Source organism: Lissotriton vulgaris, unplaced genomic scaffold (assembly GCF_964263255.1).
Source record: "Lissotriton vulgaris unplaced genomic scaffold, aLisVul1.2 SCAFFOLD_637, whole genome shotgun sequence".
Taxonomy (NCBI): Eukaryota; Metazoa; Chordata; class Amphibia; order Caudata; family Salamandridae; genus Lissotriton; species Lissotriton vulgaris.
In genome coordinates this window covers 593,360-619,650 of record NW_028245984.1, presented here as the reverse complement: position 1 = coordinate 619,650, position 26,291 = coordinate 593,360, and the positions used below count along the sequence as shown (strand labels likewise).

The following is a 26,291-nucleotide window of genomic DNA, read 5'->3' as shown; positions in this document are numbered from 1 at the left end:
GTGAAAATACGCATCCTGCAAGTCAAGCGACACCATCCAGTCTTCTTCCAGCAGCGCCTGAAGAACCTGTGCAAGGGTGAGCATCTTGAACTTCAGATAAAGATTCAAGATCCTGAGATCCAGGATTGGACGAAGTCTGCCATCCTTCTTGGGAATCAGAAAATACCGGGAGTAGCATCCCTGACCCCTTTCCTGCTCTGGCACCACCTCTATTGCACCCTTTCTTAATAGGGTCTATACTTCCTCCTGCAGAAGCAAGGTGTTCCTCCCTGCAAAAACCTTGACAAGGAGGGTAATTGGGATTTAACTCCCGAAAGGGAAGAGCATAGGCATTTTCTATGAGATTGAGAACCCAAAGATCTGATGTAACCGATTCCCAATCCCGTAGAAAGTGGGTAAGCCGACCCCCCCCCCCCCGGACCCGCATGATCCTGAATGGCGGATCTAGGGCTGCTTTTCTGAGACTGGGGGGTTGGAGGAGGTGGAGGAGGAAGAGGCTTGACGTCCTCGAGGACAAGCTCTTTGCTTGCCCCTGTACGACTTGTACAAGGGATTCTGCTGCTGCTACTGACCTTGCCGATAGGAGCGAAAGGAAGAGCGTCCTAATCCTCTGAACCTTCTGGTAGAAGAACCCTTGGTCTGAAGTCCTAAAGATTTGGCAGTAGCCTTACTGTCCTTAAATCTTTCTAAGACTGTATCAGCTTTTTTCCCCAATGAGTCCAACATCGTCAAACGGCAGATCTAACAAAGCAGCTTGAACATCTGCGGAAAAATCTGAAGATTTCAGCCAAGCTGATCTCCTTGTGGCAACCGCAGTACCCATGATGCGTGCCACCGAATCCGCAGTGTCTAGCCCACCTTGTATCACCTGGTGAGCTGCTGCCTGTGCATCCGTCAACACCTCCTCAAAATCCTTCCTGCTGTCAACAGGGATCTTAGGTGCCAGAAGACGCAGTGTATCCATGAGAGCATGCACATATCTCCCCATAAGGCAAGTGGCATTGGTTGACTTTAATGCCATACTTGCGGAAGAAAAAGTTTTTTTTTTGCAACCTGATCTTGTTTTTAGGCAGCCTTATCTCCAGGCCCTTGTGGAAATGCACCCACAGTCTTTTTGGAACAAGCTGCCTGGATTATCAAACTTTCAGGTGAAGGTTAAGAAGTTAGAAAATCAGGGTCTTCAGGAGCGACCCTGTACCTTCTTGCCACACCCTTGGAAACTGCTTGTGCTGTTAAAGGCTTTTTCCAAACATCCATAATAGGCTCCGTTAAAGCTTAAATGGGAGCAATGGTTCCACCACAGAACTTGGTGAATGCAGAACCTCAGTCAGTAGATTGAACTTAAATTCTACTGTAGGTAGAGTCAAATTCAAAAGTTCCGCTGCCTTCCTCATAACCTAATGATATGGCTGAACGTTTTTTGAAGGAGCATCAGACACAGAAGGTAATTCCCACTCAGGAGAAAACTCCAGGCCACTAGCTTCCGCCAGATCCTCCTAACAGTCCTCCTCAAGCTCACCTTCTTCCATCTCAGCTTGAGCCTCTGTATATCTCCACTCCTCCATGAGGTGCTGAGCTTCCCTCCTGGACCTTTCCTTTACACGTCACGCCGTCGGATCCACCAACGACTCAGACGGAGCCGGAGCCGGAACCGGCGTCTGTATCGAATCCGATGGGACAGTGGCTTGGTCTCGAGGTCAACTCGGAGCAGACTAAGTTGGTATCGGCGTTGACGACCTCGGGGGAGCCGGGTATTGCCATTGCGGTGTCGGAGCCGGCATGTAGGGCATAAATGGAGCCAGAGCATAGGAGTGAGGAACTCCTAAATTAAATGCTAGTGGACCCATGGGACCCGAAGGTGCGCCAGAGGGGTACCACGCCATTGAAAAGACACCATACATAGCGTTCAAAAACGCTGATGGGTCTTGGCCTGGGGCCGGAAAAGGTGGTCGGAGACCTTCAGGCTGACCTTGAGGTGGTTCCAAATTCGGCTCTTCCACAGGCGCAGAATCCTCACCCACAGGAACTTCTTCCTCATCCTCTCGAGCCGGGGACCGCGCCAGAGATGGATCCGGAGACTGAGTCGGCGACTTAACCTGCGACTCCGAAGGCGAAGCCTCACCTTCAGGATCGAAGTCTTCTTCCGGAGGAATCACCTTCAAACGTACCTTCTTGGGTGATTTCGACCTAGAGTTCGAATCCCTACCGGAGTGACGTCGGGACTCATGTCTTCTTTTCTTATGTTTCTTCCTCGACTTCGAAGCGTGATGTGAAGATGACTTCGAAGTCTACTCCACCCGAGACCTTGATCTCTACTTTGATCTCTTCCGCGCCCTTCTCGAACGAGACCTCAAACACTTCCTTTCCTGGTCAGCTTTGCCACCAGTAGCTTGGCCTCTCACGCAGAGCCTTCGGGTTCATCTTTCAACACGAAGAACATCCATCTACATCATGGTCCGAACTAAGACACCAGATGCAATCTTCGCGTGGGTCTGTGATCGGCATAGTTTTCCCAAATTCTCTGCAAGGCTTAAAATCGGTCTTTGTCGACATCGCGAAAGAAACAAAGAAACAGTAAAGTGATGAAAATAGCAACAAAGTTACTAAAAGGCTAGAGATTCCCCAAAACAGTTAGCGTTGACGACGCGGAAAAAAGGGAACTGATGTCATCACGCCGGCGTGGGCCTATTGTAGTGTCGGTGACGTCAGCGGAGTCGCATGCGATGCTGTGTCTCAATGACGTCGTCCACGTCGGCGTGAAGCTACAAAAAGAATTTCCGAATGTTGCTGACGCAAGGGGATATTCACAAGGTGAGGAATCCGCTGGCAGATGTAGCTATCAGAAGTAAATGCGCATGCACACATTTACAAAGAGGAGGATTTACTTTACCTTGTGACTCTAAAGACTTACTCGCAGAAAAACAACTTGCATACATCTGGAGCCAACATTGGATTGCAGGAGTATGCAAAGCATTCTTACCTACAGCCCCACATGCTTTGAACACAGCCCATTCTTTTCGGGTGCCTTGCATGGCTCGGTTAGCCAGGCAGTATCAATGCCTCTACAAATGTCGTTACTGTTTAGTTTTGTCAGTGCCACGTCATGTGATTTGCTTTTCAAATCAAATCTATCATGCGAAGTATTAGGACTTCCAAGTTAATCTTCATTTATTTGGTTAGTAGTCTTATAACACATTACAATCCCCACCACGAGGGAACCAGGTTGTTATCCTTACTTCCACTGCAGTTTTGTAGATCTGTAGCTTTACTGCTAGGGGCTCCCAAATTCCTAGTTCCTTCATGTCGGTCAGTGTTCCGGTCTCACCATTAACACCCCACGATTGACTTCCCTCTTGTGTATGCTTTGCCTATTCAAAAAAGTTAAAAGTATCATAATTACTATAAGAAGCACACTAATAAAATGTTGTACCACAAAATACATACAATGTTTAGATTGCTGAGCAGTCAAAAGTTCTGCATCACAAATGCCATGCCACTGGATCAGATTAGTAACCCTCCGATGCACATCATAGACTTTACAATCGTTATCAAGTATAGGAAAACTTGGAAAGGTGGTATTGTGCTCACTGAATTGCTATACAGAAGGAGCATGTTATAGATGTTATTAATTTAGGAAGAAAAGCTGTGGGCTTGTCAATTCATGCATCAATCTCAGCTTCAGCATTTACCCAGTTTTAGCATACTGTTACATATCTACAAAATCCTGTCTAAATAAAACCAATATGATCCATTTGGATAGGTACATCACGTTAGATGGAGCTTTAAGTTATCCTAAACTGAAGCAAAAATCGGGATGGATTAGGTTACGATTTGAGCCATACACAATTCAGCTTGAAAAGGCTATTAAAAAAAAAGAAAAAGGAACACTGTCCTTTATGTAACGGGCTCATACAGAAGGGAATCAACATTGTTTCCTTCGTCTACCATTGCCAAACTCTTCACCAATGGGAAGTAGTAGCCAGATTTTTCACTTTCAACGTGTTGGCAAAGTAAAACGAATCCACCATGTCGGACACCAAACAAAAATACTACTTCATTCAATTACAAAACCTGTTCCAAGCAGATCTTCGGATGGTTTGCATTTGGATTGCTGTAATTTCTACATATACATCATAAACCTTAAAAAAAGAAGAAGGTTAGACAGTGTCTTAAAATAACAAATACCAAGCTATGCTTTACTCTGAGAAATAAAGCCAACATGATCCCTCTCCATAGAAAAATAAAAACTTGGAATTGGTCTCTTGTGTGGAGCAAATAGGCAAATTCTCAGATTACAATGAGTTTCTTGGATAACACACAAAACCCTAAATGGCTGCTGTTAAGATGAAGGCTTCCAATTTGACATTAGATCAGACTAGTGCATCTCTAACTTTGCAAGTGTCTGTTGCAACAGTCTGAAATAAAGTTTTTAGTACAGCTTGTCCCACTCTAGCCTGTTGTGTTGCCTGCACATCTACACAGTAGTGTTTTGTGAAGGTATGCGGTGTAACCAAGGTAGCTGCTTTGCATGTCATCTAGAGGAATGTTTCCTAAGAATGCCATAGATGCTCCTAGTTTACGTGTAGAGTGAGCTCTAGGAGGAACAGTTAATGTCCTCTTTGCTTTTAAGTAGCATATTTGAATACATTTTACAATCCACCTGGCAATGCCTGCTTTAGAGATAGGATTGCCCTTATGTGTAGGAGAAAACGCTACAAATAGTTGTTTTGTTTTTCTGAACGTTTGTGTTCTTTCTATGTAGTACAATATCGCCCTTCTGACATCTAATGTATGTAGGGCCCTTTCTGCTACCGTCTGTGGTTTTGGAAAGAAAAGTGGTAGTTCCACTGGCTGATTGATGTGGAATGCTGAAATTACTTTAGGCAAGAATTTTGGGTTTGTTCTAAGAGCCACTTTATTTTGGTGTAACTGCAGAAATGGTTCTTGTATTGTAAATGCTTGCAATTCACTTACTCTTCTGAGTGAAGTAATAGCTACAAGAAAGGCCACCTTCCATGTGAGGAATTGCATTTCACACCTATGCATAGGTTCGAAAGGTGGTCCCATTAGTCTTGTAAGTACTATGTTGAGATTCCAGACTGGGGAAGGCGGTAGTCTTGGTGGAATGACTCTTTTGAGGCCTTCCTTGAAAGCTTTTATTGCTGGTACTTTAAACAGGGAAAGATGTCTGTTTTGTAGGTACGCCGCTATAGCTGCAAGATGTACTCTAATATAGGTGTAAGCAAGGTTACATTGCTGCAAGTGTAGTAAATAGCAAATCTGTTTAGTGGATGCGTCCAGAGGGTTGATGTTACTGTTACAGTATACAACAAACCTTTTCCACTTTGCTGCATAGCATGCTCTGGTGGTAGGACGTCTTGCTTGCTTAATGATTTCCATACAGTTTGGAGGTACATCTAAGTATCCAAATTCTATGACCTCAGGAGCCAGATCGCTAGGTTCAATTGTTTGGGATCTGGGTGCATTATTTCTCCATGGTTCTGTATAAGGTGCATGGGTAACAATCTCAGCTTTTGATGTGGCACCTGTGAGAGTTGCAGTAGCGTGGTGAACCACGGCTGTCTTGCCCACGTGGGTGCTACTAGTATCATTGTCATTGAATGTTGTTGCAGTTTCCGAACCACTAATAGAATTAGTGGGAGAGGGGGAAAGCGTAAGCAAATTTGTTGGACCAATTTATCCATAGCGCATTGCCCTGGGACAGGTGGTGTGGGTACCTGGATGCAAAGTTTTGGCATTTTGCGTTCTGATGAGTGGCAAAGAGATCTATCTCTGGTTGTCCCCATCTTTGGAAGAATGGCTGCAGTATTTGGTTGTGCAGTTCCCATTCGTGTATTTGTTCTGACTCTGCTTAGGATGTCTGCCATCTGATTTTGAACTCCTGGTAGGTGTTCGGCTAACAGATAGATCTTTTGAGGAATGTAAATGTACAGGAATTTATTTAGCGCAAATCACCGAGCGGTTTCTAAGCGCTTGCTTAGGGAACCCGTCCTGGTATTCCCCTGTGAGATAACCCCGGCAGGGTATACGCAAGGTGAAAGCCAGGCATCCTGCCACGAGGGGCTGTTGTGGAGATTAAGCAAGCTACTGCCCAGAGTCGCAGAGTGTGAACCCGTGAATTGAGTAGGCACCAGAGCGAGAATTGTCGAGTCCATGGACATTTTTAGGACTCAAGACCCCGCCGAGCCGGGAATTGAACCCTGGTCCCGGGCTGACCTCTGCTTCCAGGTCTGCCTCCTCTAACCAGTGAGCCACACTTCTCCAAATGTCCCATCTCCAAATGTCCTGTGCTAGTCTGGATAGTTGGAGAGAGTGTGTCCCCCCCCCTGTTTTTGAATATAATACATTGCAGTCATGTTGTCTGTTCTGATCGGGACAGCTTTGTTGAGGATTTGCATTTGAAAAGCTTTTAATGCTAAAAACACTGCTAGTAGTTCCAGATAATTGATGTGCAATCTTTTTTGCTGTACACTCCATTTTCCCTGCACTGTATATTTCTCCATATGTGCTCCCCATCCGGTGAGCGATGCATCCGCTGTTAGTATCACTTGTGGAATCAATTCTAGGAACGACCGCCCCTTGGAAATGTTGGTTGTGTTCCACCACTTCAGAGAGCGATGTGTGCGGTCGTCTACCAACACCAGATCTGTAATCTGACCTTGAGCTTGATTCCACTGTGTCGCTAGACACTCTTGCAGTGGACGCATTTGTAGTCTGGCATATGGTATTAGCAGTATGCAGGAGGACATCATCCCTAACAGCTGCATGAACACTCGAGCTGTTAGTGAGTGTTGTGGTTGAAATTTTTGGAAGAACGTGATCATTGTTTGGATCCTGATTGGATTGGGTTATACTTTGGCTTTTTCTGTGTCTATAGTAGCCCCTAGATATTGTTGAACCTTGTTTGGTTGTAGGTGGGATTTTGTGTAGTTCCGTAAACCCTAGCTGGTGCAGCAATTGAATGGTCTTTTGTGTGCTTTGAAGACATTCTTCCTGTGACTTGGCTTTTATTAGCCAATCGTCCAAGTAAGGGAAGACATGTATTTGTTGTCTTCTGAGGTGTGCTGCAACTACTGCTAGGCATTTTGTGAACACTCTTGGTGCTGTTGTGACCCCAAACGGAAGGACTTTGAACTGATAATGTTGTCCTTCTACTACAAACCTGAGGTATTTTCTGTGGGCTTTGTGAATTGGGATGTGAAAGTAAGCGTCTTTTAGATCCAGTGTAGAAAGAAAATCCCCTTTCTTCAGTAAAGGAAGTACTTGTTGGAGCGTGACCATGTGGAAATGTTCCGAGTTTATGTATGCATTGAGAGGTCTGAGGTCTAAAATTGGTCTTAGAGACCAGTCTTTTTTGGGAATTAGGAAGTATAGAGAGTATACTCCTGTCCCTTGCTGATGTTTTGGAACCTTCTCTATAGCATGCTTTTGTAGCAGTGATAGTACTTCCTGTTTTAACAATGTCAGATGATCTTGACTCATTGGACTTAGTCTGGGGGGGATGTTTGGTGGGGTAGCTGTGAGTTCTAGGCAATAACCATGTTGGATAATTTGTCTCACCCACCTGTCTGACGTGATGTTTTCCCAGACAAGTAGGAATTGTGATAAACATTCCCCGACCAGTGTTATATGGTCTGGGGGGGGGGAGTTGTATTAAGTCACTGTTTTGGGGTTGGGGAGCTGCGGTTGTTATTATTTCCGCGACCTCTACCCTTGTTGTTGTTACCTCTGTAACTGCCTCTTGAATTACCTCTGGGTGATGTTGGTGTAAAAGAGGTAGATTGCTGGCTTGTGCCTGTATTCTTTGACCCCCCCTCTATAGGTGGACCTATGAAAGGAACCCCTTTGAGTTGGCTGTTGTAATGCTCCCATTGATTTAGCCGTTTGTGTATTTTTTCATATTTTCTAAAGTCTCATCTGTACCCGAGCCGAAAAGTGTTTTTTGATCAAAAGGTTGGTTCAATAACGATGTTTGTACTTCTTGTTTGAACCCTGAGACCCTAAGCAATGCATGTCTTAACAGGATACTGGTGTTGATGGATCTTGCTGCAGTGTCTGCCGCGTCTAAGGCGCACTCAATGGAAGTGTTGGTTATTATCTTCCCTTCCTGTATAAACTGGTCTGGCCTTTTTTGATGTTCCTTAGGGAGATGTGAGTTTTTCTAACTCATCATAATGCGCTCTATCATAGCGTGCAAGTAGCGCTTGTGTATTAGCTATGCGCCAGCTGTTAGCTGCTTGGGATACTACTCTTTTGCCTGATGCATCTATTAGCTTGGACTCCTTATCAGGAGGAGGAGCTTCTCCTGTAGATAATGAGTTTGCTCTTTTACGAGAGTTTGTGACTACAAGCGAGTCCAGAGGTACCTGTCCCTTGGTAATTATTGGGTCCTTTGGGGCTGCCTATATTTTTTTCCAATTCTTGGGTTTAATGCCCTAGCCCTCACAGGGTCTTTGAATATGTCTGCGGTGTGATTGATAAGACCCTTTAGCATAGGTAGTGTTCCTGATGTTCTTTGTGCAGCAGGTAGCGTTTCTAAAAGGAAATCCTCTATTTGAGGTTCTGTATGTAAATCTACCTTATGGTATTTTGCTGCCCTATTAATCAGCTGTACAAAACATGTATTATCATCAGGTGGTGAGGGTTTTGAGGGGTATAATTCTGGGTCGTTACCATCTGACCCTGCATCATAATTCTCCCATGGGTCTTCTTCATCTGGGATAGTGTTGTCATCCCCATGAGGTTCTCCCTCCCCTGTATCACTGTCTACATCTGTTTGAGGTGTAGATGGTCTTGGTGTAGAAGGTGGAGGAATAGCTGGCATAGTGTGAGGAATAGGATTAGAGGGTGTGTCTCTAGGTCGAGGAGAAAGGGGAGGAGTTGTATTTGTCCCCATTGTTCTCTTTTTAGGAGGAAGAGCTTTGTCATCTAGCTGTTTATTCTTCCTCTTTTTCGCTGATTGTCACCACTTTGCCAGTTTGCGGATCGATAAACAAAGTCTTTTGTTTTGGATCTGTCTGCTGCTCCTGTGTCGGTACCGAAGTTCTTGGTTTCGAAAGGTGCCTTTGCTTCTGACAGTCAATGTTCTGTGTTTTCGGCACCGAGAATTTGCTTGATTCCGATTTTTTCGGTGTCGAGTAAGTCTTCGACGTCGAAGCATGTTTCGGTTTCGACATGGAATGTTTCGATGCCGAGCTTTCCTTTGTATGGAGCTTCGGTGTCGACCGTTTCTCGGATCCGACATGGTGGGAGGCCGAGAGTTTCGGTTTCTGTTTCGTTGCTGGGCCCGAAGGCGGGGCGTCGGAAACTTTCTTCGGTAGTCTGACCGGGCTCGAAGGCGGGGTCGGTACCACACGGGGTCGGTTTTTTGGTAAGGGGACGTCGTCACTCACGGTTTATTGAGCGTCTATTTCTTCGACATCATACTCGTCCACTTCCGACCCGACTTCATGTTCCTCTTCGAGGTGCTGGGCCTCGAACAGCTCCGGGATTGCCTCCGACTGCATTCTCGAAACCTCGTGTCTTCGGGCTCGACGGTTTCTAATAGTCGACTTGGAGGAGAATGCTGCGCAGGCTTCGCAGTCCCTGGATTCGTGTTCAGGCGATAGGCAGAGGTTGCACACCTCGTGTAGGTCCTTGTGTGGGAACTTAGCACCACACGTTGGACATCTCTTAAATGGAGTCCTTTCCATGGAATCCGGGCTGGACTACGTCGAGAAAGGCCTCCCGGTCTCGTCGACGTAGAAGAAAATGTTTATTGTTGGAGTCGAAACGCGTCGGAATGGAAATGAAATCGCCGTCGATAATAATACCGTCGAATTGGAAAGGGAATACGCGCCGAAACATCACTTTTTCTCGAAGTCGATCCGGAGCGCTTCGATCCTCATCCGAACCCGGAAAAAAAAAACAATCTAAGGATGGAACCGATGCCCATGCGCACTAGCACCCAAAGGAGGAGTCACCAGTCTCGTGACGACAAAAGACTTCTCCAAGAGAAAAACAAGTGCAATCATCCGAGCCCAACACCAGATAGCGATCTATTCATAAATGTACCACTCTGCGATAGATAGATCTCTCTCGAAATATCTCTCTCGAAATATCTCTCTCGAAATATCTCTCTCGAAATATCTCTCTCGAAATATCTCTCTCGAAATATCTCTCTCGAAATATCTCTCTCGAAATATCTCTCTCGAAATATCTCTCTCGAAATATCTCTCTCGAAATATCTCTCTCGAAATATCTCTCTCGAAATATCTCTCTCGAAATATCTCTCTCGAAATATCTCTCTCGAAATATCTCTCTCTCGAAATCTCTCTCTCGAAATATCTCTCTCGAAATCTCTCTCGAAATCTCTCTCTCGAAATCTCTCTCTCGAAATCTCTCTCTCGAAATCTCTCTCTCGAAATCTCTCTCGAAATCTCTCTCTCGAAATCTCTCTCGAAATCTCTCTCGAAATCTCTCTCGAAATCTCTCTCTCGAAATCTCTCTCTCGAAATCTCTCTCGAAATCTCTCTCTCGAAATCTCTCTCGAAATCTCTCTCTCGAAATCTCTCTCTCGAAATCTCTCTCGAAATCTCTCCCTCTCTCTCGAAATCTCTCTCTCTCTCGAAATCTCTCTCTCTCGAAATCTCTCTCTCTCTCTCTCTCGAAATCTCTCTCTCTCTCTCTCTCTCGAAATCTCTCTCTATCTCTATATATCACTATATATCACTATATATCTCAAATGCTCCACCACTTCTCTCACGCTCTGGAGTCACACCAGCCAGGATATGAAGTACACGAACACGGACCAGTTAAGTGCTTGCATTTTTTATTTTCTAGTGCAGGGTAGTCTCATGACGTTTCAGCTCACAGGAGCCTTGTTCACATGTGTGTAAATATATATAATAGTAGTACATAGTACTAAACAAATTATACACATATGTATGCAGCCCAACATAAACAATGCAATAAAAAGGCATGAGCCTCAAAAAGAATTCCATAATCAGCAAAAAACCTTTTATTTTCATCAAAGAATTTGTAATAAAAGGCAATTAGCCTTAGAAGGCTGCATACAGAAAAACTATCCCTATACAGAAAATCAGACTGACACCTCACCTTTAAGGCCTCAGAGAATCTGAACACTTTGCCTTTAAGGCCTCCAGGGGAACTCTGTTCCCATCATGCACCACAGGTGACAGTTAGGTCAGTTCTTTTGTACGGTACAGTAAACTTAGCAGAAATCTGCTTCTAGAAACACAATATTACAATCATAAAGCTACTGCTCACCCGGGGAGGCGGGAGGGTGCTTATGACTAATGAGTATACCCTTGGAAGAGAACTAGGATTACAGGTGTGAGAAGTTGGCCTGATATATAATGTTCACTATTCTAGTGAGCACTTTGTATCAGTCCAAACAACCCCTATTGATGATTGGTTGTAAGTCAACCTTATAGACCAGCTATCCTAGTAGCATGGATACGAGCAGTCTTCGGGCTAAACTCTAGAGGGCGTGTTAAGCCAGCTGTTATACCATCACATATACCCCTTGAACACCAAGTGAAAGGACACCACACAAGTTTTATGAAAATAAACAGTGTATTTATTTAGATCACAACAGCCCTGTACTCTTTAGGAGGACAGGGTACTAAGCACACAACAAAACTCTTATGAAAATACTTTAAGTTGCACAATTTACACAAATGCCCGAGGGGCACGGAAAACCATATACTACAAAAGTGGAATGCGAAATTACTAGCAGGTAAGTACTGGACTAATAGGCTTTGGAATCGCTAGGACTACGTTACTGAACCTTCAGATTACTAGTAGGAGACCTAGGGGACTCGGGTGCAGAGTGTGCACTCTCACGCGGGATGCGGGACAAAGTCTATGGAGGCTAGTAAAAGCAAAGTTAGTGTTCTCGGGCGAACCAGACTAGTTAGGCTGAAAACGAAAAAGGATCTGGACCCTTGGATAGTGAGGCTATGCTGGGGCAACGAAATGCCGAAGTTACCTAGCCCAGGGGCTGCGGCTGCATAGGTCTGGAAAGACGTCGGGAATCCTCGTTGCAGTCTATGGAGCCTGAAAGAAGAAGTTGCTGGCAGGCGACCAGGGAAGATTGTTCGGTGGATCCAAGCCTGGATCGAAGATGGAAGACACCTGTAAGCAGAGGGGACCAAGTTCTGAATCACTAGCCAGTGATTAGATGGGCACCAGGATGGCACCGGCTGAAGTCACCTCGACCAGGTGAGTGGGCGACGCTGGGCTCTGCAGTCTCACGGACCAGTAGGCGTTGTCGGCGACCAGGATGGAGGTGCGAGCTGTCCCACGATGGTTGCTGCTGTCGACGTCCCTGGACCCAGGATTGGGGCAACAAGTCTTGGCAAATTCAAGCCCACGCGGTGGACCTAAAATGGCGTCTGGAGTGGACCAGGAGGGTCCGGGGTGCTCCTCTTTTGGAAGGGAGCAAGGGGCAGTCTGGAGCAACCAGACCAGCAGTGTTGAAGTCGTCAGTCGTCGTCGGGAAGGCCACAAGCCAGCGGGCTAGTAGCCAGACAACGCGGTGAGCAGCAAAAAGCAGAAGGGCCCCATGCAGATCTGGTGGATGCTGGAGGGCTGGACTTCGGTGCTGGAGCTGCTCAGGGTTGGGGCTTCACGGACCCCAAAGCACACACACGAGGATCCCTCGGCGGTCGTGCTGGATAGAAGTCGTGCAGTTCTGATGATGGCCGGTCCCTCGATGTCTCGTCGCACCTACAGTTCTCAGCTTAGCTGTAGAGGTAGGTAGAGGTCAGAGGTGCCAGGGAAGCCGGGTCTCGTCGTGCTGGTCGGTCGGATTCCGGAGGAAGGACGTGCAGCAACCCGCAGTGTTCTTAGATGGTGCCTGCGGGTGCAGGGTGACTACTCCTTAGCCACAAGGGAGAAATCTTGAGAAGAAGTCGAGAGTTCCTTTCGTAGAAAGTAGTTTCTTGATTCAAAGATGATCTAATTTGGAAGGGGGCCAGCTCCTATCTTTATACTAGAAAAAGGGGCTGGCACGCGACTAGGTCCTGCCCATGGGTGGGACCGGGAAGGGGGGTGGTTACACCCCTCTCCCATGCCAGACTTTCCCCAGCTCAGGGGCTGGTGTGCCCCTGGAACTGGTTCTAGCCGGCAGATGCATAGTTAGCACCGGGGTGCCACTTGCAGTCACCTTCCTCTAAAGCCCTGCCTACCCAGGATACACAAAAACCTGTCTGGGATGGTGCTAGCACCGCCCCTGACAGGAAACCCTTTGTCCAAGCTCCCCTCGCTGGAAGGACTCCCAGCTGCAGGAGGTCAGACTTGTGTCTGTGGTGGCAGCATCCATTTTGTGATGCTGAGGCTTGAGTTAACTTTAACCGGGGTTCACAGTTACATACATGTCATGTCCCTCTAGAAGGGTGGAATGCTAACCCCGTCGCCAGAATTGGCGAGGGGTTAGTATTCCAATTCGTATGACACCTTACTCGACATGTTTTGATAAAGCGATACCAAAGATAGCATATAACCGCGAGGATTATAATGCACTCAAGAGTATATGGTATGCGATATCATGGAACAGCTATTAGGACTTGGTTCCGCAAGCTGCAAACGGGCCCAGCTCATGCCAGAGCACCATCTCACACGATTCCAAGCACTCTGCCTTCAGGATTGTCAAGGCCTGCAATAGGAGTGACTGATAGGAATCTGTGTGTCCATTTTAGGGTTAGATATAGGTATACTATATCTAAAGCAAAGGGTGATTACACCACCTTGCCCCAGCTGTCGTCCAGCCAGTTGTGTCAGATTTAGATGGCCAGCCAGGGGTGGCAGAATACATGCTGCAGCCCCTGGTAGGCCCTGGGTACACCTATGCCTGAGTTACAGGGTCTGATAAGGTGGCCCAGTACCAATTAGATATGTACCTAGGGTACATGGAATCCATTTTACAGAGAGAGCAGTAGGCCTGGGGTCCTGATTGGCAGGGTCCCAGGTCAACTAAGTCGGAAAACCAGCAAAACACCAGGCAAAAAGTTGGGGGCAACCATAGTCCGGTATCCACCTTCCTACACACCTTGCAATTCCAGACTTTGATATGGGATTGCCTTTATGTGGTGGTGAAAAGGAAAGAAAGCTGGTTTGTTTTAGGAAAAGGTTTTGTTCTCTTAATGGAGTAAAGAAGTGCTCTTTTTAAGTCCAAAGTATGAAGAGCTCTTTCTGCTACTGTTTGTGGTTGCGAGAAGACGACTTGGAACTCTACAGATTGGTTGAGATGGACGGGAGTAATAACCTTTGGAAGGAATTTAGGGTTTGTTCTGAAAACCACTTTGTTATGATGTAGTTGTAAGAATGGTTCTTGAATAGTTAATGCCTGTAGCTCAATGACTGTTCCGAGAGATGTGATAGCTACAAGGTAAGCAACTTTCCATGTACGTAATTGTAGCTCACATTTATGTAGAGGTTCAAATGGGAGGACCCATTAATCTAGTGAAGACGCAGTTTAGATTCCATACGAGAGTGTTGTACCCTTGGAGGAATTATTCTTTTGAGGTCTTCCATAAATGCTTTAATGGCAGGAACTCTGAATAATGAGATGTCCATTTTACAGGTAGGCTGCTATGGCAGAGAGATGTAACCCGATTGACGTGTAAGCTAGATTACACTTTTGAAGATGTAGTTGGCAACATATGATGTTTTGAATAGACTCATTTAGAGGGGTACAATAAATCACAAATCTTTTCCCGTTGGCTGCATAGCAGGCTCTAGTGGTGGGACATCTAGCTTCTTTGATTACATTCATACAATCAGGTGGAAGATTTAGGTACCCAAACTCTAAAATTTCAGGAGTCAGATCGCTAGGTTGAGCTGTGCTGGATCTGGGTGTGATATCTCTCCATGGGTCTGGGTTACCAGTTGTGGAGAGAGATGTAGTTTTTGGTGAGGAACTACCGATCGCTCCAGCAAGGTTGTGTACCATGGTTGTCTGGCCCATGTTGGAACAACTAGGATCAGTGTTAGTGACTGTTGTTGCAGCTTGCGTACCACTAGTGGAATGAGTGGGAGAGGCGGAAAAGAGTAGGCAAATCTGGCTGACCAATTCATTCATATCGCAATGCCTTTGGACAATGGGTGTGGATATCTGGCGGCAAAGCTTGGGCATTTTGTGTTTAAACGTGTGGCAAAGAGATCTATGTCTGGATGCCCCCACATTTGGAAAAACGGTTGAAGGACTTGTGGATGAAGTTCCCACTCGTCGATCTGTTGTGTTTGACGACTTAAATCTGTTATCTGATTCTGTATTCCTGGAAGATGTTGGGCTAAGAGGAATATGTTTTGAGGAATTGCCCTTCTCCATATGCTCTGTGCTAGTTGAGAGAGCTGCAGAGACTGCGTTCTCCCTGGTTTCTGTAGATCAGGCGTCTCCAACCGGTCGATCGCGAGCTACTGGTAGCTCGCAGATGCCCCGCCAGTATCTCGCAGCCTGACTTCAACTTTAGTAGCCTATTGATGTCATTTAGTTGATTTTTAGGCCTTTTTTCAGTTCCTTCTCTGTCGCGGTAGGAACCAACTGCAATTTGAGCCCATCGAGGGTGGGATGAAGCTGTTGACATCAGCCAGCACATGGGCAGTGTTGGCTGCCCACGGAGAACCACTATGCGCGCCTTTTCCTGCCTGCCTTCCTGCCATTATCCTGTGCATTTTGCAGCCGGAGCGGCAGCCTTTAATGCATAATCGGGTCTCCATGCAGCAACAGAGGCGAGCAGTGCCAGCCACCTGAAGCAGAACGAGACAGCTATCAGGTTTGTGGCCAAGTGAAACGTTATATTTTTTTAAGTAGATGCCTGGCCATGCCGTTATTCGAGGCATCTGAAACATGACTCGAACAAGTAATAAATCAATCTGAAACTCTGCTTTAATTTAAGCATTAAATTAAAGCAGCGTTTAATAGGCATCTTTTATTTTGAAATACATAGTGTACCTTGCACTTTGTTCCTGGCCACAAAACGGAAACAAGAAGATAATTGCACATGTCTTTTCATTACATTTTAATTAAATACTCGAAGAAATGTAAAGCAAAATTAAGTTACTGGCTTTGGTTTGTGCCCAGTAAGAACTTCCAAATGGTGCTTTTTTCAAACACAAAATACGTGTAAAACGCATTGGGAGGCATTTTTAGAAGTAATAACTTTTGAACATGAACCAATCATTGACTTCCACCATCCCTGATGATTTATATTTAATAATGAACTAAGTGGCAAGTCATGTGCACCATACATGTGGACTAGGTTATTATTATATGGAACAAATTTAAAGTCTGTTTTGGGAGAATTTGTACAGTGCACACCCTGAACTCCGACACTTCAAGGTCTGGTCATGTCATGATGTAGAACAAGAAGGTATGATGTAATAAAATAATTGAATTGCATTATTAGGTAAGATTCCCTCCCAAATCTGAGGGGATAGGAATTCACTCGATAAACACAGAAAAAATATTGATCTGTGATTCTTATATATGTTTCCAACACAGGTGCTATTTCCAAAATATGAAGCCCCTTCTCTAACTGGTCATATTCCGTGAAGGCGACGCATTATCGCCTTAAATACCAGGTAAAATAGTCATTTATATCAGGCAGGTGTTTAAACTGAGTAACATTTGAGCAGTAAGGTAGCCTACGATTATACATATATATATTTTTTCCTTCTTTAAACCTCCCCACAGATTAATCCATCCATCCTGCTTCTATTTAAAAAGTGGAATATACATCATCATCAGCTTTGCATAAGAAACAATCATTGGTCAGATTAGGTACGTCAGCTTTATGAAAAAATCTTGTTGAATTTAGACAATCTTATAATTTACAGTTTTACATAAACGTTTTTAATTTGATAATAAATTTTGCAGATTTCTGTCACCAATACCAACTGAATCCTCTAATCTTCCAAAGACCTGAATGAAATATATAAAAATTCGGTTCCTCAGGCTGTTCCTATCTGTAAGTAAGTTAGATAATATCATAATCTAGTCATAAATGAGATATGTCGACAATAAATCAATAGTTTTATGAAACCTTTTTGATCCAATAAGGTTGCCTTTTCGTAAATAAATAACACTTCGAAACAAAAACAATAGGGTTTCAAACTTTGAATCATGTCCTCTTTATTTCTACTCTATTTATCCTTCTGCTATAGCAATTGGCCTACATATCTGCCTCTTTCCCTACATAAGATATAATACAAAATAGAAGATGTTTCTTGTTGGTATCGGGTCAACTGAATAAAATGTATTTATGTTTATCTCCAGTCTATCCTCAGTGAGTAAGGCATAACTCATTGTATTATCCAAACAGCAGTATTGCGGGTAAAGAAAATGACTGGTTACATTACCTTGGGTAACAGTGATATATGTGATTTTATCTATGCGCAATATCAGCTTTGAATATATTTTGCAACTTCCGCTCTTTCTAATGAACCTTCAGATCATTTACTAATACAAGATCAATCATTTCTTTGTTTACTATGCAAATGTAATCCAGCAATTCTGTACCATGAGAGATTCTTGTCAATATTAATTTTGTGAGCTACAGTAGAGGCTACCCTTGACCGTTGCTCTTATTCTCGGAGCTTAAAATTGCCTATAAAAACAGGACAGGAGCTTCTTTATGTACAGTTTCCATGTTTTTCTAACCAAAAGTATTTACATTAAAATATAGAGTTGAATGTGAATCGTTGATACGCATATGATGTTAGAAATCTGCTTAAATGTTGTACTAAAATATGTTTTTATTTTTAGAAAGTTGTCCTCTGTCTTGAGAAAGGCGCTGGCCGCCGAAACGCGTCGACACACAACTTGATACACCACTCCCCCATTTTTTCATTGTAAAAGGAACTGATTATGTGTTTTTTACTGTGATTTATATTTCTGAAATATAATTTTAATGTGTCATCTGAGATATGTATTTTTAAATTGTTTTATTTAATAATAAATTTGTTCAGAACAAAAACGTAATTTTTTGGAAACTGTCCTTCTTAAGTCTTGTCCTGTTACCACTGTGTAGGCAATTTAAGACTTCCGCCTAGGCTGTTCTTTACATTGTATAAAATAATTGTATTGCAGCATTTGTTTATAATGCTTACTAAACTGGTAGGGTGTGTGGTCGGAAAGGTGTTGTCTTTACCTTTTGAGCCTATGTGGGAAGTGTTCCATGTTGTGTGTGATGATCACTGAGGTTCTATAACCGAGTAATGGAACGTAGTAGTGAGGTGGATGAAAAGGTGTGAGAGACAGATGTACAGGTTATAGTTTTTAGTATGAAATGTCTAGTTTTGGTAGGATTTCTTATGATTGAAGTTTCTTAGCTGGTTATGTCAGAGGTCAGGAGTACGCAGTTTGTTGAAGAGGAAAAACAGGACTAATACCAGGCTCTGGTTTCATATTGTGCATAAGTGGCAGTGAGCTCAAGGCAATCACCAGATAGGATAATCTGTCTCACCCACCTGTCTGTGGTGATATTGTTCCAGACAGATAGGAACTGGGTTAAATCGTCCCCCGACTGGAGTAGAATAGTCCTGGGGGAGCGATGGGGAGTCTTTGTTTTGCGGTGGTGGCCGTATGAGTGTTTGTAGTTTTGCCCCTACCGTTGCTGTTATTGCCCCAGTAGCTTCCTCTGTAATAATCTCTAATACAGGAGGTTTGTGTAGGACTTTTATATGAAGTGGAGGGGTTATCTATGTTGAAGCATCTAGGGGCGCCTCTATAAGAGGAGGAGCGACGAAAGGAACTTCTGGGAGCTTGCGATTGCAAGGCTCCCATTGATTTGGCAGTGTTGTGTCTTTTTTCATCTTTTCTAAAGATGAATCCACCGCAGGTCCATATAAGTGTTCTTCGTCAAAGGGTTGGTTTAGTATGGTAGTCTGAACCTCTTGTTTAAACCAGATATCCTTAGCCAGGCATGTCTGCGTAAAAGGACAGGAGTAGTTTCTGTCCTGTAACTCCAGTTCTGTAGTAGGGGTATCTCTGTTATAGTCATAATCTAGTGAATAGTCGCGCCCATATGCGTGGACCCCGGCAATCAAAAATAATCTCTTAAATTGTCAAATCATGCAGAAACTGCAAAGACACTTGAGAGAATTTAAAGACAAATAATGCAGCCTATATCCACAGGCTACACTGTCCAGTACTTCAACTAGAAACTCCACCAAACACCACACACAGCACAGCCTGCCCAGTTTCTACCATAGAGAATCTTGCCTCCACCAGTAAAAGACTCTGGAATGATAGAGAGGAAGACAGGGACAAACAAGCCCCATAGGCTGCCATTATGTGGCTTAAATAGGATACTGTGCCTTTAAGAGAACTTTCCAGAACTTTCTCCCAGTATCCCAGAATGCATAGCAGGTCCCTCTTACTTTCAGTTGTTTTTGAATGGTAGCACGCCAGACCTGTAGCATTCCTTACATGAAGAAATATCTCCACCGGGGAGGAGGGCGGGCGCTTATGACTATAACAGATACCCCTACTACAGAACTGGAGTTACAGGACAGAAACTACTCCTTCTGTAGTAGGGGATCTCTGTGTATAGTCATAATCTAGTGAATAGATGGGCAAGCCCATCCCCACACCAAAGCGGCGGTGGAGAAAGAAATTAACACCACTATTGTGCAAACAAATTCCGCAGCGAAGCCTGTCCAACCTGAGCATCTGCCCTGGCATCAGTGTCCAGACAGTAATGCTTAGCAAAGGTATGAACCGACTTCCAAGTGGCTGCTTTGCAGATTTCAGCAATCGGCACGTTACGGAGCAAGGCTGTCGTGGCAGCTTTGCCCCTGGTGGAATGAGCCTTAGGCTTACCTCCTAAGGTCTTATGAGCTTTCTGGTAACACAGTTGTATGCAGGACACAATCCACCTAGAGATGGACTGCTTAGAGGTAGCAAGACCCGTCCTGACTGATCCATAATTGATAAACAACTGGTCAGACCAACGAATATCTTTGGTTTTATCCAGATAAAATTTCAACACCCTCCTAACATCCAGGGAATGGAGAGACCTTTCCGCTGGAGAGGAAGGATTCTGAAAAAACGTAGGCAAAGTTATGGTCTGGTTGACATTAAAATCAGAAATAACCTTGGGAAGAAATTTAGGGTGAGTACGCATAACAACCTTAGCAGCATGAAATACAGTATAAGGTTCTTGGCAACACAACGCCTGAATTTCACTCACCCTGCGGGCCGATGTAATGGCCACGAGAAACGCCGCCTTCCAGGACAGGTGCTGCAACGTAGCCTTATGAATAGGTTCAAAAGGCTCATTCATCAACCTGGACAGCACCACATTCAGTTCCCACGAAGGTGAAGGAAGCCTGACAGGAGGGAACTTCCTGAGAAGGTCCGGCCTGCACGGCAGCCGAATGTGAGGAAGGAGAGACCGGTGAAGCAGGTCCGTGAACTACCACGGTCTGGGCCATTCCGGGGCAATGAGTATCATCCGAGCCCTGGACCGGGCCAGCTTGATGAGCACCGCCGGAATCAGGGGAATGGGCGGAAAAGCGTACAGAAAGCTGTTCGACCAACCGATCCATAACGCATTCCCCAGCGTCCCCTGCTGGTAGTACCTGGAGGCGAAGTCTCGGCATTTGCTGTTTTCGGCGGTGGCGAACAGATCTACGTCTGGAGTCCCCCACCTTTCGAAGACTTCTCCTAGTACTTCGTCGTTTATGACTCATTCGTGGTTTTCCTGAACCAGTCTGCTCAGTGCGTCTGCCTGAACATTCTGCACACCTGGCAGATGGGTAGCTGTTATCGTCAGTCCTCTGGCCAGAAGCCAGTGCCAGATCGTCTGCGCCTCCTGCGACAAAGTGCGTGATCTCGAGCCCCCCGGCTTGTTGAGGTAATACATCGTGGTGGTATTTTCCGTCTGTACAAGCAGAGAGTTGGTCTGAAAGGACGGAAGAAAGGCCTTCAGTGCCAAGTGAACAGCTCTGAGTTCCAGGAAACTGATGAGATACGTGGCCTCCATCGGGGACCACGTTCCTTGAATCTGTAGGTTCCCGGAGTGCGCTCCCCACCCCAGGAGAGAAGCATCCGTCACAACAGTCTGCGAGGGAATGTCCTTGTGGAAGGGAACCCCTCTGAGGAGATTCTCCGCTGAACACCACCACTTCAGAGACTGAAGAGCATGCAGAGACAGTCGTATCTTGTCGTCCCAAGATCCTTTCCTCTGATCCCACTGGTCTTCCAAGCACTCTTGCAGCGGTCTCATGTGCAGCCGCGCGTGTGGCGTCAGGAAGATACAAGAGGCCATCGATCCCAGTAGAGAAGACACCGCCCACACTGTTGTAGATTGAGTCTTCCGAAGGAGTGATAATCATTGCTCTTCCGAAGGAGACACGCTTGCTGACAGCGTATTGATGGAGGCTCCCAAGTACTGTATGCATTGGACCGGAGTCGGGACAGACTTGGACATGTTGATGTGCAGCCCCAGCTAGTTCAAGAGAACGCACGTCTTCTGGAAGTGTGCTCGCGCTTCCGAGAAGGATGCCTTGATCAACCAATCGTCCAGGTACGGGTAGACAAACACCTTGTTCTTCCGTAGGTGTGCTGCTACCACCGCCATGCACTTCGAGAATGTTCTCGGCGCAGTCTTTAGTCCGAACTGGAGTACTGTGTATTGATAATGATTGGCGCCGACTTGGAACCGCAGGAACTTCCTGTGTTTGTGTGCAATGGGCACATGGAAGTACGCATCCTGTAGGTCTATAGCACATAGCCAGTCTCCCTGTTGCAACTGAGGATAAATCTGATGCAACGACAGCATGCAAAACTTTTCCTTGCAAATCCATCTGTTTGCCTGTCGCAAGTCCAGGAGGGGCCTGAACTCGTTCTTGTCCTTTTTGCGAACCAGGAAGAACCGGGAGTACAGACCTCTTCCTCTCTGAGACAGAGGGACGTCTTCTATCACCCTTTTCCTTAACAGGATATCTGCCTCTGCCTGAAGCTCGCGCAGCTGATATTGCGAGCTGACCGGTGGAATTGCTGGAGGCGGGCTGGTGAACCGAAGACTGAATCCATTGCAAACCATATTCAGCACCCACTTGTCCTGAGTAATTTTTCTCCACTCTGCCAGAAAAAATTGAATGCTTCCCCCTACCAGAGTGGGTAACAGAACCGGGGGAAGTAAGTGCTCAGGGCCTAGACCCGGCTGGGCCTTTGGTCGCTGGAGCAGACTGTTGGCCTCCTCTGCCCTTCTGGCATTTCTGGAACTGTTGATGTTGCTGCGACTGTCCCGAAGGTTGGCCACGTCTTCTGCCTTGCCCACCGAACCACCGTTTGAATGGGCGGTACGATTTCTTCGCTTCTTTGGGCTTCTACAGGCCCACAGCCGTGAGCGTTTCGGCCTCCGCCTTCATGCGGGCCATCTAGTCATCCGCATGCTTCCCAAAAAGGGTCTCGCCAGAGAAAGGAAGGTTGGCTACCCTTTGCTGTGCGTCCAGTTCTAGTGACGCAAGGCGGAGCCAGGCGTGACGTCGCTGGTTAACCCCACGGCAAAAACCATGCGCCGCTAATAGGGATGAGTCTGCTGCAGCGCTAATAATCTGATTCGCTACCAGCATCCCTTCATTCAGCACTTCCTGGAAGTCTTCCCGCTACTCGCGAGGTAAGTGTTCCGCAAACTGCTGGAGTTAGTCCCAGAGGGCGCGGTCGTAGCGTGCCAACAAAGCCGTGGCACTCGCAGCCTTCATAGAGGTCGCCGATGTTCCACATACTTTCCTTCCAGCTGAATCCATCCATCTAGACTCTTTATCCGGGGGAACCGTGGATGACAGGGTGGTGGCATGTTTGCGGGCGACCGTCACAATCACAGAATCCGGAGGAGGTTCCACCTTTAGAAAGGCCGGGTCCGAATCGGGAGCCCGGTATTTTTCAGCAATCTCGATGGGGCCGCCTTCGTCACCGCAGGGGTGAGGAAAAGGTCCATGGCCGGTTCCTCCAGGCCCGGCACGAGAGGCTGCAGTGGACGAGTGTGAGAAGTTGGCCTGATAGGTAGTGTTTCCAATTCTGGAACCACTGGTTATCAGTCCAAACAAACCCCAAAGATGTCAGGTTGTAAGTCAACCTTGTAGACAAGCTATCCTAGTGGTAGCATGGACTAAGCAGCCTTAAAGGCTTAACTTAAGAGGTCGTGTTAAGCGAGCTGTTTTACCACATACAATCCTGTAATCAAATGAAAGGACACCACACAAGTATATATTATAAAAATATATGTATTTATTTCTAAATTACTCCCCAGTACTCTTTATGAGGAAAGGGGCACAAGCGTTAAATCAAAAGCACTGTTACACATATAAAGTTGCACGTTTATGGATGAGGGCGGGTGGCCACTCAGACCATATATCAAAAAAGTGGTATAAGTAACACTTTACGAACAATGGTTAGGCCTAGGGCCTAGAGATTCGCTGGGAGCAGTCAGGACAAGCAATGAAGAAGTCGGGAGTAGCCCACAGGAGACGGGTGCAGCACGGAAAGTGCGGCGCGCACCAATGCACTGTCAATGGTGCGTAAAAGTCAGTTAAAGTGAATAAAAAGATACTTCCGCTGAACCTAGGAACACAAAACTTTAGACACAGACCCTAGAGGTGTGTACCAGTGTAAAGACACCGGCGTTGCAAAGTTACCTCACCCACAGGCCGTGGGTGCACAGGGTCGAAGTGGCGTCGGGTTCTGTCACGCAGGTTCTGGGTGCTTGGAGCTGTTGCAGCTGCAGGCGCTGTGAAGCAGAAGTGTCCGGTGCGATCCAAGGGTGGATCGATGTAGAAAAGTACCTGAAAGCAGAGGGGACAGAGTCTGGGTCACTCAGCAGTGACCAGGGTGGAACCAGGACGGAACCAGGCAATGTCGGGCGCAATCAGGCGGTTGTCGATAGGCTTCTCTCCGCTGTCACGTGGGCTCTGGGGCATCTGCGACGTCCAGGAGCAGGTCACGATCTGTCCCACGTAGGCTCTCGCCGTCAGCACCGTCGGCTTGAAGATTGTAGCAAACAGCACTTGGCAAAAGCAATCCACGCGGAACCGGGAGATTGCTTATCACTCGAACCAGGAGGGTCAGAGTGGGTGCTCCTTTTCACAGGAGCTGGTGCAGATCTGGAGCAACCAGAAAAGCAAGTCGGATTTCAAAGTTCGTCGGCACAGGGGCCACAAGCCAGCTGGCAAGTGACCGGGCCAACGCGTCGAGCGCACACAAGCAGAAGGGCCCCACGCAGCACTCAGCGAGTGTGGAGGGGTGAGCTTTGGTGCAAGTGGAGCTCGGGGCTGGGGCTTCTCAAACCCCGGTGTACAGCTTCGAGGGTCACTCGTGGGCCGCACGGTCAGCGTCTCGTGGCCTTTTCAAGATGGCGTGCCCCACGCTTCCGGTCGCCTCCACGGGTCTCAGCTCTGCAGGGACTGTGGATCGGGCAGGTAGAAGGCAGGCAAGCTTGATCTCGTCGATCTCTGTCGCTCGAGTTCCGGCGGGAACTGCAACAAAGCAAGGGTCGAGGGCTGGATGGTGCCCGTTTGCACAGGGTGGTCACTCCTTGACCACAAGGGAGATTCTTCAGTCTTCTCACGTCGTGTAGAAAGTCGAAGGGTCCAGATTTCGTTTCTTATGTTTCTTCAGGATGATCTGAGGTCCGTTGGGACTGCTCCCCCTCTTATTCGAATCTAGGGGGTTGGACATCCTGCTAGGTCCCCTCCTATGGGTGGGACCCAGGAAGGGGGTGGTTACACCCCTCTCCTTTGATCCTGGCCGCGCTGGGACAGGGGCTGGGAGGCCCCAGAACCGGTTTGGCCGGATCCTGCAAGGGGCAGCCTTGTGCTCCCCAGGCAGTGTCTGGTTTCATTGAAACCTCCCTACTCCAATCCACTATCTCCTGTCTGGGGTGGTTTGACACCGCCCTGTGACAGGAAACTCTTTGTCCAGGCCTCCTCTGCCGGGTTTCGGTCAGCAGCAGGAGGTCAGACCCGTGTCTGTGGCAGGGGCATCCATTTTGTGGATCTGAGGCTCATTTTAAATCAACCGCGTTTCAGTAAAGTAACATGTCTTCTCCCTCTAGAAGGGTGGAATGCTATCCCCGTCGCCAGAACTGGCGAGGGGATAGTATTCCAATTCGTATGACACCTTACACGACATGTTTTGATAAAGCCAAACCAAAGTTGCTATATAACCGCGAGGATTATAATGCGCTTAAGAGTATATGGTATGGCATTATCCCGGATCAGCTTAGGGAGTTGTTCCCGACAGCTGCAGACAGGCTCAGCTCATGCCAGGGCACCGTCTCACATAAAACCACGCACTCTGCCTCCAGGATTGATGAGGCCTTCCATAGGAGTGGCTTACAGGCTATATATGTGTCCAGATATAGGTTTAAATATAGGTATACTATATCTAAGCAAGGGGTGATTACACCCACTTGCCCCAGCTGAGTGATCAGCCAGTTGTGTCAATTTAAGAACCAGCCAGGGGTGGCAAAAGCTATGCTTCAGCCCCTGGTAGGCCTTGGTGGCACCTATGCCCTGGGCACCTATAGTGCATGGTACAGGGGCTGACAAGGAGTCCATTTCCAATTGTGGTATGTACCTATAGCACATGTATTAAGAATTTAGAGAGAGAACAGCAGGCTGGGGGTCTGATTAGCAGGCCCACAGCCTCAGTAAGTCGAAAACCAGTGAAGCAAAAAGCAAAAATTGGGGTGACCATAGGATAGCAGACCCTACTCTCCTACATAACCCCCCCCCCCAAACGCAGGGACATTAAACTTAACCTTGACCAGATAAGTCTTCATGTTCTAAGTGGAAGTACCTGGAGAGACCATCTGCATTACCATGGTCAGTCCCTGGGCGGTGCTCCACTGTAAAGTCCATCCCCTGTAGGGAAATGGACCACCTGAGCAGTTTGGGATTTTCACCCTTCATCTGATTTAGCCACAAGAGGGGCTTATGGTCTGTCTGAATTAGGAAGTGAGTACCAAACAAGTATGGCCTCAACTTCTTCAGGGCCCAAACCACAGCAAAGGCCTCCCTCTCAATAGCTGACCAACGTTTCTCCCTGGGGGTCAGCCTTCTGCTAATAAAAGCAATGGGCTGGTCTTGACCATCTTGATTAAGTTGTGAAAGCACAGCTCCCACCCCCAACTCAGAAGCATCTGTCTGTACAATGAACTGTTTGGAGTAGTCAGGACTCTTCAGGATAGGTGCAGAGCACATGGCCTTCTTCAGGTCATCAAATGCCTTTTGACAGCTAACTGTCCACTGAACCTTTT

At 46.5% G+C, this 26,291-nt stretch overlaps 1 protein-coding gene across 1 annotated transcript in view; it reads right to left on the bottom strand.

The window, feature by feature from the left end:
- LOC147666195 (T-complex protein 1 subunit gamma) overlaps nucleotides 1-26,291 on the bottom strand; it is a 205,537-nt gene that overhangs the window by 11,445 nt on the left and 167,801 nt on the right. The window contains exon 13 of the mRNA XM_086949220.1: nucleotides 3,237-3,368. Coding sequence (XP_086805346.1) covers nucleotides 3,237-3,368 — 132 coding nt within the window. The remainder of the gene's footprint in view (nucleotides 1-3,236; nucleotides 3,369-26,291) is intronic.